Source organism: Oncorhynchus keta, chromosome 37, assembly GCF_023373465.1.
Source record: "Oncorhynchus keta strain PuntledgeMale-10-30-2019 chromosome 37, Oket_V2, whole genome shotgun sequence".
NCBI classification, from domain to species: domain Eukaryota; kingdom Metazoa; phylum Chordata; class Actinopteri; order Salmoniformes; family Salmonidae; genus Oncorhynchus; species Oncorhynchus keta.
The window spans coordinates 3,546,723-3,560,912 of NC_068457.1; the positions used below are offsets into that span (position 1 = coordinate 3,546,723).

Sequence of the window (14,190 nt, forward strand, 5' to 3'; positions counted from 1 at the left end):
ACTATAGGACCCAAAACATCACCTAACAACAACATAGACCTACTGTTGGACCCATAACTTCCCCTAACAACAACATAGAGGATATTCTGGAGTAGAAATGGTCATTAGGAAAGTAAAGCACAGATTTCCTTTATTTGAAGATGCAGTTTTTTTCTTTTGGAAGATGTTCTGAATATCCATATTTGCTGCAGACTGACTGAGTGGAGGGGGATCGGTCCACTGCGTTGTGAAGTCTCAACCAACCACATCAGGCACCGCGTCAGTCCGGTGGCTTCTTGCCTACTGTGAAACCACGCCCAATTCCTGAAGAAATGCATTATAGGCCCTAAAGTACGGAAATAGTGTCCTCTGCTTGTATACATCATATTTTGGCGAATTTAGTACGACATCCGGGAACTTTTGGCATACTAACTTCATCATACTATGACCAATAAGAATACTATATTCTCAATTCACGTCACAAATAGTACGGGGAACACAGCTAAGGACTTATCAACAGCTGTAACAATTTAATCCCCACAGGAAATCTTCACTGTGTCACGCCCTGACCTTAGTTATCTTTGTATTCTTTATTATTTTGGTTAGGTCAGGGGGTGGTTTGTTTAGTTTTTGTAGTTATTTTTGTATGTCTAGGGGTTTTTATGTGTCTAGGGCTTTTTCTAGTCTAGGTGTTTATATGTCTATGGTTGCCTAGATTGGTTCTCAATCAGAGGCAGCTGTTTATTGTTGTCTCTGATTGGGGACCATTTAGGTAGCCATATTCCATGGGTGTTGTGTGGTTTGTTAGTCTATGTTTAGATGCTTGTCTGCACTAGCAATATTAGTGTCAAGGTAAGTTTTGGTCAGTGGTCGTTCATTAAATAAGTATATACGCTTACCACGCTGCGCCTTGGTCTCCTCCATATGATGACCACGACACACTGGCAGTTATAGAAAGACCCATTTCCAATCTAGCGATTGATTCTTGAAAAATATAACTTCTAAATGTTTCAACTGTATCACCCCACCAGAAACCAAAACATACGTTTGTATAACACCACTGTTTGTAAAAAAGCACTGTATAGCCTCAATCTGGTTAAAACTATAATTTTGACCTTATGGATGGCCAATCCTTGTATTTATAGTGTAGTCGATTCAGGGTGTTGCCCTGAGCTGAACAAACCTGGGTCCAGCAACTGTCAAGTCAACACCTTATAACTGTTGCTCCAAAATGTCTGAACTTCTCGACGAGGTCAATAAGTTTTGGGTTACGGTTGCTACAATAGCTTTCTCTATAAATGTGAGAGTGGTCACATTTCTTCATCCCTCAGCTGTTAACCAAACCAAGTCTCTGGGCAGCCATTTTGTTGCTGTTTAAAACCTGATTTTAAAAAAGCCACACAACAATCAACCAATATGGAGTTCAAACAATAACAAAGCTGTAATTACATCACTGTTGAGATAATATGATGATGGATGGGGCTGGAGAAATGTAACTGGTCTCAAATTCATAGACAGACCTATGGATACAAGGACTGACCATCCATGATATCAACATGATAGTTTTAACAATGTTGAGGCTATACAGTGTTGGTTTACATTGTTTCTAAACATTGGAGTAAAAAAAAGCTTATTTGGGGTTCTGATGGGGTACAACCGTTTAACTAAGCTCATGAGGCATGTGTTATATTCTTCAAGAATCAATGTCTATAAATAAATAATTTAAAAGTCTAAATATGGATGTAGCTATTGCATATTTCGCCTTTAACACCACACACCAGTTCAGCAACTGCAGAGTTTGTGCCTCTGTATTCAAGACATTACTTACTAGTGTTAATCAGGGCCCAGTCACCCTCTACTTGTTTTTGTATTGTGACATCCTCCTCTTTCACGACAACATTCAGCCACAGACCCTCTTTCTCCATCCAGCAGACGACCTCTTCTTTAGCAGGAGGTGAGTAGCTTAGTGACCTCATGGTCGGAGATGTTAGCTAGGCTATTGCTAACTTATCCAGCCCGCTAGATGACTATTAACAACACCGTAAATATGAAATTACATCGGTTAACTAACTAGATGACAGAAGTGGGTTTAAAACAAAGTGGCTAATATACACAAAAGAGCTATATTGGTTCGGCTATTTTGTCTAGTAAGCGTTCCGTCCACTAGATTATAAATCACACTAGCAGCATAACCTTAATTTCCCACACCAGACCTCCTACCTAGTCTGTTCATTATATACATCTACATGATGCATTGTTACACCATGTTGGAGCAGTATAGACCTACAGTAGCTGGCTACTTATTAAGATTTAGTATAACTTAATGAAACTACCTTGTATGTGCTGTAGTAAACATTTTTTATTCGCACTAATCAATCAACACGTTCTTCTCTTTGTATGTCTCAATATAATGCTATAATTTAATTAAATCCATTTAAAATAATCTTTGTGTGAAAATAAAATATGATCCTCAACTCCGTTTCCCCTCCAGTCAGCAGACGGCGATGTGCGTCTTTCAGGCGACGCTGCCAGCGTGACGTATAATCTAGTGGACGGTTCTTCAGAAACAGCTCGTCAACCACCGTAGCTTGCTAGCCAACATAGCCTAAAGATTCAAGCTATTTATACGCTTTCGGTCTATATTTGCTGCTGTGTTTTAGACACACTTCTGTCGTATCTACTTGTTTACCTATTTAATTTAATATTACGTTATTTTGTATTAGTCAGATATAGCAGCTGGCTGGTTAAGTTAGCACTAGACTAGTCGCTAATGATAGATAGCTAGCTAACATCTCCGAACATGAGCTCCCTAAACTACTCCCCTCCTGTTAAAGAAGAGGTCTGCTGGACGGAGAAAGAAGCTCTGGGGCTAAACATTGTCGTGAAAGAGGAGACGGAAGAGGAGGCTGTCACAGTAAAACAAGAAGTTGGGGGTGAGGCTGTTACAGTGAAAGAAGAGAAAGACTCGTTCAGAGTGAACGAGGAGGAGGATGTCACAGTAAAACAAGAGGAAGGGAAAGAGGATGTAGTTTTTGGAGTGAAGATGGAAGGGGAGATTACTGTCACATTGGAAGATGAGGAGGATGTTACAGTAAAAGAAGAGGATGTTACAGTAAAAGAGGATGTAGTTTTTGGAGTGAAGAAGGAAGGGGAGATTACTGTCACATTGAAAGATGAGGAGGTGGAGATAGATCTGATTAACACCAGTAAGTACCGTCTTCTATGTGTTTTTAACTTTGGATATTCGGAGTTGGCTCGTCAATACCTCTTCAATGGAGGGCCCTAGAATGACTGATATGTCTAGAATCAGACGACGTAGAGAGAAAGCTACCCCCTGTTTTCTCCATTCCGTTTCCAAAAAGTGACTTAACATATATATTTGAGAAGGGTCTATCTGCTGAGCGCAGACTGGGGGGCACGGCATGTAGTGATTTTCACATAGTGATGTTTTACTACACATAGTGCCATGTGAGAGTTGGGTTGGCTACACCAAAGATTATGGATATACTGACAAGATGACTCTCCGCCCTAACAAGGGGAGTCGTTGTCCACAAAGTGGCATTGCGGGTTGTCTAGATCCCGCCTATCCTTTCTTTGGATTGGTGGATACATCTTATTATTGTAATCTATTGTTTATATTCTATGAGGGTTGTTGACATCAACCGCCTGTATTCAATGGAGAGAGATGCTAAGCTTGAATATGCGTAGTGATCTGGAGACAACTCCTATAGTGTTTTTTTTAATCAAAGTTGTCGGTATGTCACGTGTCCACATAACTTCATCATTACTTCTGTTAGATCAAGTAAACCTCACGTAGCAAATAAACCATTCATTTTGTTGTTGACCAAATTCAACACTTTCCACATTGGGTTGATAATCGTTTCCATTTGGATACAACCTAATGTAGCCTACTGGCATGACCTAGAGAGATAAAACCTACTGTAACCTACTGGCATGACCTAGAGAGATACAACCTACTGTAACCTACTGGCATAACCTAGAGAGTTACAACGTACTGGCTTGACCTAGAGAGATAAAACCACTTTGGATACAACCTACTGTAACCTACTGGCATGACCTACATTTACATTTACATTTAAGTCATTTAGCAGACGCTCTTATCCAGAGCGACTTACAAATTGGTGCATACACCTTATGACAACCAGTGGAACAGCCACTTGCATCTAAATCTTGTTGGGGGGGTGAGAAGGATTACTTACCCTTACTTACCCTATCCTAGGTATTCCTTGAAGAGGTGGGGTTTCAGGTGTCTCCGGAAGGTGGTGATTGACTCCGCTGACCTGGCGTCGTGAGGGAGTTTGTTCCACCATTGGGGGCCAGAGCAGCGAACAGTTTTGACTGGGCTGAGCGGGAACTGTACTTCCTCAGTGGTAGGGAGGCGAGCAGGCCAGAGGTGGATGAACGCAGTGCCCTTGTTTGGGTGTAGGGCCTGATCAGAGCCTGGAGGTACTGAGGTGCCGTTCCCCTCACAGCTCCGTAGGCGAGCACCATGGTCTTGTAGCGGATGCGAGCTTCAACTGGAAGCCAGTGGAGAGAGCGGAGGAGCGGGGTGACGTGAGAGAACTTGGGAAGGTTGAACACCAGACGGGCTGCGGCGTTCTGGATGAGTTGTAGGGGTTTAATGGCACAGGCAGGGAGCCCAGCCAACAGCGAGTTGCAGTAATCAAGACGGGAGATGACAAGTGCCTGGATTAGGACCTGCGCCGCTTCCTGTGTGAGGCAGGGTCGTACTCTGCGGATGTTGTAGAGCATGAACCTACAGGAACGGGACACCGCCTTGATGTTAGTTGAGAACGTCAGGGTGTTGTCCAGGATCACGCCAAGGTTCTTAGCGCTCTGGGAGGAGGACACAATGGAGTTGTCAACCGTGATGGCGAGATCATGGAACGGGCAGTCCTTCCCCGGGAGGAAGAGGAGCTCCGTCTTGCTGAGGTTCAGCTTGAGGTGGTGATCCGTCATCCACACTGATATGTCTGCCAGACATGCAGAGATGCGATTCGCCACCTGGTCATCAGAAGGGGGAAAGGAGAAGATTAATTGTGTGTCGTCTGCATAGCAATGATAGGAGAGACCATGTGAGGTTATGACAGAGCCAAGTGACTTGGTGTATAGCGAGAATAAGAGAGGGCCTAGAACAGAGCCCTGGGGGACACCAGTGGTGAGAGCGCGTGGTGAGGAGACAGATTCTCGCCACGCCACCTGGTAGGAGCGACCTGTCAGGTAGGACGCAATCCAAGCGTGGGCCGCGCCGGAGATGCCCAACTCGGAGAGGGTGGAGAGGAGGATCTGATGGTTCACAGTATCGAAGGCAGCCGATAGGTCTAGAAGGATGAGAGCAGAGGAGAGAGAGTTAGCTTTAGCAGTGCGGAGCGCCTCCGTGATACAGAGAAGAGCAGTCTCAGTTGAATGACTAGTCTTGAAACCTGACTGATTTGGATCAAGAAGGTCATTCTGAGAGAGATAGCGGTAGAGCTGGCCAAGGACGGCACGCTCAAGAGTTTTGAAGAGAGAAGGGATACTGGTCTGTAGTTGTTGACATCGGAGGGATCGAGTGTAGGTTTTTTCAGAAGGGGTGCAACTCTCGCTCTCTTGAAGATGGGAGGGACGTAGCCAGCGGTCAGGGATGAGTTGATGAGCGAGGTGAGGTAAGGGAGAAGGTCTCCGGAAATGGTCTGGAGAAGAGAGGAGGGGATAGGGTCAAGCGGGCAGGTTGTTGGGCGGCCGGCCGTCACAAGACGCGAGATTTCATCTGGAGAGAGAGGGGAGAAAGAGGTCAGAGCATAGGGTAGGGCAGTGTGAGCAGAACCAGCGGTGTCGTTTGACTTAGCAAACGAGGATCGGATGTCATCGACCTTCTTTTCAAAATGGTTGACGAAGTCATCTGCAGAGAGGGAGGAGGGGGGGGGGAGGATTCAGGAGGGAGGAGAAGGTGGCAAAGAGCTTCCTAGGGTTAGAGGCAGATGCTTGGAATTTAGAATGGTAGAAAGTGGCTTTAGCAGCAGAGACAGAGGAGGAAAATGTAGAGAGGAGGGAGTGAAAGGATGCCAGGTCCGCAGGGAGGCGAGTTTTCCTCCATTTCCGCTCGGCTGCCCGGAGCCCTGTTCTGTGAGCTCGCAATGAGTCGTCGAGCCACGGAGCGGGAGGGGAGGACCGAGCTGGCCTGGAGGATAGGGGACATAGGGAGTCAAAGGATGCAGTAAGGGAGGAGAGGAGGGTTGAGGAGGCAGAATCAGGAGATAGGTTGGAGAAAGTTTGAGCAGAGGGAAGAGATGATAGGATGGAAGAGGAGAGAGTAGCGGGGGAGAGACAGCGAAGGTTGGGACGGCGCGATACCATCCGAGTAGGGGCAGTGTGGGAAGTGTTGGATGAGAGCGAGAGGGAAAAGGATACAAGGTAGTGGTCGGAGACTTGGAGGGGAGTTGCAATGAGGTTAGTGGAAGAACAGCATCTAGTAAAGATGAGGTCAAGCGTATTGCCTGCCTTGTGAGTAGGGGGAAGGTGAGAGGGTGAGGTCAAAAGAGGAGAGGAGTGGAAAGAAGGAGGCAGAGAGGAATGAGTCAAAGGTAGACGTGGGGAGGTTAAAGTCGCCCAGAACTGTGAGAGGTGAGCCGTCCTCAGGAAAGGAGCTTATCAAGGCATCAAGCTCATTGATGAACTCTCCGAGGGAACCTGGAGGGCGATAAATGATAAGGATGTTAAGCTTGAAAGGGCTGGTAACTGTGACAGCATGGAATTCAAAGGAGGCAATAGACAGATGGGTAAGGGGAGAAAGAGAGAAAGACCACTTGGGAGAGATGAGGATCCCGGTGCCACCACCCCACTGACCAGAAGCTCTCGGGGTGTGCGAGAACACGTGGGCGGACGAGGAGAGAGCAGTAGGAGTAGCAGTGTTATCTGTGGTGATCCATGTTTCCGTCAGTGCCAAGAAGTCAAGGGACTGGAGGGAGGCATAGGCTGAGATGAACTCTGCCTTGTTGGCCGCAGATCGGCAGTTCCAGAGGCTACCGGAGACCTGGAACTCCACGTGGGTCGTACGCGCTGGGACCACCAGGTTAGGGTGGTCGCGGCCACGCAGTGTGGAGCGTTTGTATGGTCTGTGCAGAGAGGAGAGAACAGGGATAGACAGACACATAGTTGACAGGCTACAGAAAAGGCTACGCTAATGCAAGGAAATTGGAATGACAAGTGGACTACACGTCTCGAATGTTCAGAAAGTTAAGCTTACGTAGCAAGAATCTTATTGACTAAAATGATTAAAATGATACAGTACTGCTGAAGTAGGCTAGCTGGCAGTAGCTGCGTTGTTGGCACTACACTAATCAAGTCGTACCTAGAGAGTTACAACCTACTGGCATGACCTAGAGAGATACAACCTACTGTAGCCTACTGGCTTGACCTAGAGCAGGGGTGTCAAACTCAAATACCCAGTGGGCCAAAATGTAAAACCTGAATAAAGTCACGGGCCAACATTGAACAAATTAACCTTTTAATATGGACCCAAACAAGTTTTGCTTTAACATTGAATATGGAACAAGCATCGCTTATTACCATACAATATATAATTTAATAGTGGAGACATGCAAAATTGAATTTCAAATGAAAAAACACATCAATGGCATTCATTTATTAAATAAATAAAATTTTAATAAAAATTGTATGCCTCTTTTCTATTTGCAGCCTTCTGATTTAAATACCAAAATCAACTTTTTCCACTGGCTAATAATTTTACAAATAAAATGATAATAAATCAATCAACCATTCAAGCCCATGCCTTGTAGCAAGAAAAAGTGCATAAAGAAAACGTTAATTATTGCACACTGGTCTAATCTGATGTGCCCAAGCCAGATACCTGGCATCTCTTCTTGGATGCTAGTTCATCAATGTCTGGGCTCAAGCTCTGAGCTGAAGAAATCCTCAGTATCGAGCGAAGATGTTCATCAGTCAGACGTCTCCTGTGAGTTGTTTTGGTCATCTTCATCGAGGAGAAAAGTTGCTCGCATAGATAAGTGCTGCCGAACATGGAGAGCATCTGAGCAGCTTGGGTGCGGAGCTGAGGCATTGTGTCAGGGATGAACCGTGGAAACTGTGCGGCGCCCACAGCATCATACTTTGACTTCAGCGTGTCGTTGCACTGGAGTTCAATCAGCTCCATTTGGATGTTGGTTGGTGCATTTTCCACATCAACTGCGAAGGGATTACTAAGCAGTTCAAACTTGCATTTCTGGGCATCGAAGTCGGCAAATCGCCGGCTAAACTCAGCGGCGAGAACACTGAGTTTTTCAGCAAACTGTGCGCATGGGAACACGGCGGTAGAGATCTGAGCTTTTATGGATTGGCAGCAGGGAAAATGGCAAGGGTTTTCTTGCAGCATCTGATTCTCCCACAGGCACAGTTTAGTTTTGAAGGCCCTCACTGCAGCGTACATGTCTGTGATGATGCGCCCCCGCCCCTGAAGCTGCAGGTTCAGCGCATCGAGATGGCTCGAGATGTCATTAGAGAAAGGCCAGCTCACACAGGAACTTTTGCTCCCGGAGCTCTGCTGTATCCTTCCCTTTGGTTTCCAGGAATTTACATATTTCCTCACGCAGCTCGAAACATCTGTTCAGTACTTTTCCTCTGCTTAGCCATCTCACCTCTGTGTGATACGGCACGTCTGCGTATACCGAACCACACTCCTCCAGAAAAGATTTAAACTGGCGGTGATTTAGACCTTTGTCTCTTATAAAGTTAACTACCTGTGTTACTGTGGTCATAACATGTTCCATTTTTAGGGCTTTGGCACACAGTGCTTCCTGATGTATGATGCAGTGGTAAACAGTTAGCTCACCTGCACAGTTCTCTTCCCGCATCTTCTCCCGAACCATGCCCACCAGTCCACTCTTTTTACCGCACATCGCTGGCGCACCATCTGTCGTTAATCCAACGAGTTTATCCCACGGCAGCTTTATTTCAGTTACACATTTGGAAACCTCCTCAAAGATTTCCTTTCCTGTGGTTGTGCCATGCATTGATTTGAATCCTAATAGCTCCTCCGTAACACACAGATTTGAGTCCACTCCACGGATGAAGACTGACAGCTGAGCAGTATCAGATGCGTCGCAGCTCTCATCCACAGCGAGGAGAACGCAAAAAATCTTTTCCCTTTTCCATCAGCTGGTCATACAGATTGGTGGCAAGATCACATGTGCGATCAGCTACTGTGTTCCTGCTCAGGCTCACGTTTGAAAATGCTTGTTTTTTTCTCTGGGCATACGAGGTCACAAACCTTCATCATGCACTTTTTCATGAACTCTCCCTCATTAAAGGGCCGGGCTGATTTTGCGATCTCTGCTGCCACTATATAACTAGCCTTTACAGCAGCCTCGCTTTGTGATGTGGCTTTTTTAAACATATTCTGTTGTGAAACCAAACTTCTTTTCATCTCCTCTACTTTCTGGCTCCTTTGAGTCATGTCCAGGTCCTTGTATTTGTCATGGTGTTTCGTTTCATAGTGTCGTCTAATGTTGTACTCCTTACTTACAGCCACGTTGACTCCACAAACAAGACAAACAGGTTTGTCTTTTACATATGTAAACAGATATTCTGCCTCCCACTTGTACAGAAAGCTCCTGTTTTCTGCCTTTCTTTTCGCCATTTTTGGGAAGGGTTAGCTCGCTGACAGTTGTAGCGTCTATGTTGCTATGACTACTGTCACAGAGGAGAGAGCGTTTCTGGGTCCTGTCCTGATTGGCGCGCGAAAACAGCAGAGCATTATGGGATTCGTAGTATTAGTGGTGAATGCGCTGTATAATACCGGCGGGCCAGCTCTAGTAGTAATTTGGTATTGTCTCGCGGGCCAAATATAATTACCCTGCGGGCCAAATTTGGCCCACGGGCCAGAGTTTGACACCCATGACCTAGAGAGATAAAGTTGTAAGATTCCTGGATTTTAAATGAATATTTTCCAGTAATAATGATTATTTGTATCTTCCTAACCACATTTGGGATCCCTCTCCTTTGTCTTCCTCTCGACCCCAATAACAGACAACTACTGTGGAACTCCCAATCACAGCTGGATGTGATACTGCCTGTAGTGACGCCTCTTACACTGAGATGCAGTGGCTTCGACCGCTGCGTCCATGTGTGTGTTAACTATGTGACTGTACTAGAATGCTTAAAAGGGGGGGGTTCTTCTAAGCTATTTGGAATTGTTTTAAGAAGGTTTAAACAACATGAAGGGTTTGCCCAGTACAGTACTGTTTTAAGAATGTTATACCAAGGATAATTTTGCTATTTGATTTTGAACTGTAAGACCCATGGAAGTATCAACAAAAAATATTTGGCCATACTGCTATAACCCATACTAATGCATTGCATGACATTCACAACATGGAACAACAGTTCCCCAAAACATCTAAAGGGAGTTTGTTCTTAAGTGTTTGTCCTGTATCTGAGAGATGTAAAAAATATGGATGTACTTTTTATGTCTTTAACCCCCTTTTTTTGTCACTTAAGTTTTTCCACATTTTGTTACATTACATCCTTTTTCTACAACGGATTAAATAAATAAAAATCCTCATCAATCTACACACAATACCCCGTAATGACAAAGAGAAAATAGGTTTGGAGAAAAAAAAATCACATTTATTAAAAATAAAAAACAGAAATACCATATTCACGTAAGTATTCAGACCCTTTGCTATGCGACTTGAAATTGACCTCCGGTGCATACTGTTTCCATTGGTCATTGTTGAGATGTTTCTACAACTTGATTGGAGTGCACCTGTGGTAAATTAAATTGATTGGACATGATTTGGAAAGGCTCACACCGGTCTGACTACCACAGCACTTTGAAGCAGTACGCCATCCCATCTGGTTTGCGCTTAGTGGGACTATCATTTGTTTTTCAACAGGACAATGACCCAACACACCTCTAGGCTGTGTAAGGGCTATTTGACCAAAAAGGAGAGTGATGGAGTGCTGCATCAGATGACCTGGCATTCACAGTCACCCGACTTCAACCCAATTGAGATGGTTTGGGATAAGTTGGACCACAGAGTGGACCACAGAGTGAAGGAAAAGGAGCCAAAAAGTGCTCAGCATATGTGGGAACTCCTTCAAAACCTTTGGAAAAGCATTCCAGGTGAAGCTGGTTGAGAGAATGCCAACAGTGTGCAAAGCTGTCATCAAGGCAAAGGGTGGCTACTTTATGTTTTTAAATACGAATAGCCCTTGAATGATAAGTTGTGTCAACCTGTAACTGGTACTGTATATCTCACGAATGTTTTTGCATTCAGTTCCAAAAGGTCACTTTCTTACCACTTCTTCCATAGTTAAACATGTAAGGAAAGCTTTTTTCTATCAAAAGGGATGCTGTCAAAAATGTATTGAATTCAAATGGATTTACCCAGCCTACAAAGCACTACAGCCACTCTGTGATGACCAGTTCTGCTCTTTTATTGAGGGATCTAGTCTAGATTAAACCTCATAGGAAGACAGTTTTATCATGTGCAGGTTTCATTCAGGTCTCTGTTTAATGAGATACTCTGTTTGTCTTTGGCAGGAGAGAAACCAGACTCTGACAGCGGGGAGAGTCCTTCAGGGGAACCAGACCCAGAGATGCCCAAACCAGCGAGACAACACCACTGCTCTCACTGTGTTAAGAGTTTTTGCTGGTCAGGGAACCTAAAACTGCATGAAAGAACACACACAGGAGAAAAGCCTTTCCAATGTTCCCAGTGTGGAAAGAGTTTTACCATGTTAGCTAACCTGAAAAGGCATGAGAGAATACACACAGGAGAAAAGCCTTATCACTGTTCCCACTGTGGAATGAGGTTTACTCAGACGGGGCACCTAAAAGCTCATGAGAGAACACACACAGGAGAAAAGCCTTTCCAATGTTCCCAGTGTGGAAAAAGTTTTACTAAGAAAGGGCAATTAAAAGAGCATGAGAGAATACATAAAGGAGAAAAGCCATTCCAATGTTCCCATTGTGGAAAGAGTTTTACTCTAATAGGAAACCTAAAAAAACATGCAAGACTACACACAGGAGAAATGCCTTTCCAATGTTCCCAGTGTGAAAAGAGTTTTGCCGTGTTAGCTAACCTGAAAAGGCATGAGAGAATACACACTGGAGAAAAGCCTTACCACTGTTCCCACTGTGAAAAGAGGTTTATTCAGTTAGGGGACCTAAAAGCTCATGAGAGGGTACACACAGGAGAAAAGCCTTATCACTGTTCCCACTGTGAAAAGAGTTTTATTCATTTAGGGTACCTAAAAGCTCATGAGAGGACACACACAGGAGAAAAGCCTTTCCAATGTTCCCATTGTGAAAAGACTTTTACCATTTTAGCTAACCTGAAAAGGCATGAGAGAATACACACAGGAGAAAAGCCTTATCACTGTTCCCACTGTGGGATGAGTTTTACTCAGACAGGGCACCTAAAAGCTCATGAGAGGATACACACAGGAGAAAAGCCATTCCATTGTTCCCATTGTGGAAAGAGTTTTACTAAGAAAGGGCCGTTAAAAGAGCACGAGAGAATACACACAGGAGAAAAGCCTTTCCAATGCCCCCAGTGTGGAAAGAGTTTTCCCTGGTTAAGGAGCCTGAAGGAGCATAAGAAGACACACACCAAAAAAGCCCTACCACTGCTCTCTCTCTGTGTGGAATGACATTTTCCCAGTCACAGAACCTGAAATCACATGAGACAATAAAGGTGCTGTGATCTAACTTTTTTTTTTTGACTGAGAATTTGTGTTTTTGTTTATGCCTCATGAAATCATATTATTTATGATTATACCTGTCTATATAAGGTCCTACAGTTGACAATGCACGTCAGAGCAAACGCCAAGCAATGAGGTCAAAGAAATTGTCCGTAGAGCTCCGAGACAGGATTGTGTTGAGGGACAGATATGGGGAAGGGTACCAAAAAATATCTGTAGCATTGGATGTCCCCAAGAACACAGTGGTCACCATCATTCTTTGATTGAAGAAGTTTGGTACCACCAAGACTCGCACGGCCAAACTGAGCAATTGGGGGAGACGGGCCTTAGTCTGGGAGGTGATCAAGAACCCGATGGTCACTCTGATAGAGCTACAGAGTTTCTCTGTGGGGATGGGAGAACCTTCCAGAAGGACAACCATCTCTGTAGCACTCCACCAATCAAGCCTTTATGGTAGGGTGGCAGGACAGAAGCCACTCCTCAGTAAAATGCACATTACAGCCCGCTTGGAGTTTGCCAAAAAGACACCTAAAGACTCTCAGACCATGAGAAACAAGATTTCCTGGTCTGATGAAACCGATATTAAATTATTTGGCCTGAATGCCAAGCATCATATCTGATATAAACCTGGCACAGCATCAGGCTGTGAGGATGTTTTTCAGCGGCAGGAACTCGGATGCTAGTAAGGATCGAGAGAAAGATGGACGGAGCAAAGTGCAGAGAGCTCTATGGTGAAAACCTGCTCCAGAGCACTCAGAACCTCAGACTGGGGCGAAGGTTCACCTTCCAGCAGGACAACGACCCTAACCAATCATCCAAGACAGCGTAGGAGTGGCTTTGGGACAAGTCTCTGAATAACCTTGAGTGGCCCAGCCAGAGCCCGGACTTGAACCCAATCTAACATCTCTGGTGAGACCTGAAAATAGCAGTTTGAGAGAAGAATGGTAGAAACTCCCCAAATATAGGATGCCAAGTTTGTAGCGTCATACCCATGAAGACTGGAGGCTGTAATCGCCATCTAAGGTGTTTCAACAAAATACATAGTAAAAGGTCTGAATACTTATGTAGATTTTTCAGTTTATTATTTTAATAAATTAGAAGGAAAAAGGTGTTTTTGCTTTGTCATTATGGGGTATTGTGTGTCGATTGAGTATCTAAAAATATATATTTTTAGAATAAGGCTGTAACATAACAAAATGTGGAAAAAGTGAAGGGGTCTGAATACTTTCCGAATGCACTGTATTGTTACACCATCTAGGCGCAGTATAGACCTTGTCTGTTCATTATATACAGTGCCTTGCGAAAGTATTCGGCCCCCTTGAACTTTGCGACCTTTTGCCACATTTCAGGCTTCAAACATGAAGATATAAAACTGTATTTTTCTGTGAAGAATCAACAACAAGTGGGACACAATCATGAAGTGGAACGACATTTATTGGATATTTCAAACTTTTTAACAAATCAAAAACTGAAAAATTGGGCCTG

At 44.4% G+C, this 14,190-nt stretch overlaps 3 protein-coding genes across 5 annotated transcripts in view; 2 read left to right on the forward strand and 1 right to left on the reverse strand.

Annotated features, from left to right (window-relative positions):
- LOC127916587 (uncharacterized) overlaps positions 1 to 14,190 on the forward strand; it is a 184,401-nt gene that overhangs the window by 146,942 nt on the left and 23,269 nt on the right. The window lies entirely within an intron of this gene.
- Positions 1 to 14,190, reverse strand: part of LOC118370066 (gastrula zinc finger protein XlCGF17.1-like) — a 246,728-nt gene that overhangs the window by 52,772 nt on the left and 179,766 nt on the right. The gene's annotated exons all lie outside the window — the stretch shown is intronic.
- On the forward strand, positions 2,317 to 13,830 carry LOC118370072 (zinc finger protein 501-like). Of its 2 annotated transcripts, none has more exons than XM_052498869.1 (2): positions 2,317 to 2,912; positions 11,543 to 13,830. In XM_052498869.1, the coding sequence occupies exons 1-2, from the start codon at positions 2,780 to 2,782 to the stop codon at positions 12,652 to 12,654; spliced, it is 1,245 nt and encodes a 414-aa protein (XP_052354829.1). In that variant the 5' UTR covers positions 2,317 to 2,779; the 3' UTR covers positions 12,655 to 13,830. The 2 variants fall into 2 exon arrangements, with proteins under 2 accessions (XP_052354829.1, XP_035610760.1); XM_035754867.2 differs by having other exon boundaries at positions 2,323 to 3,185.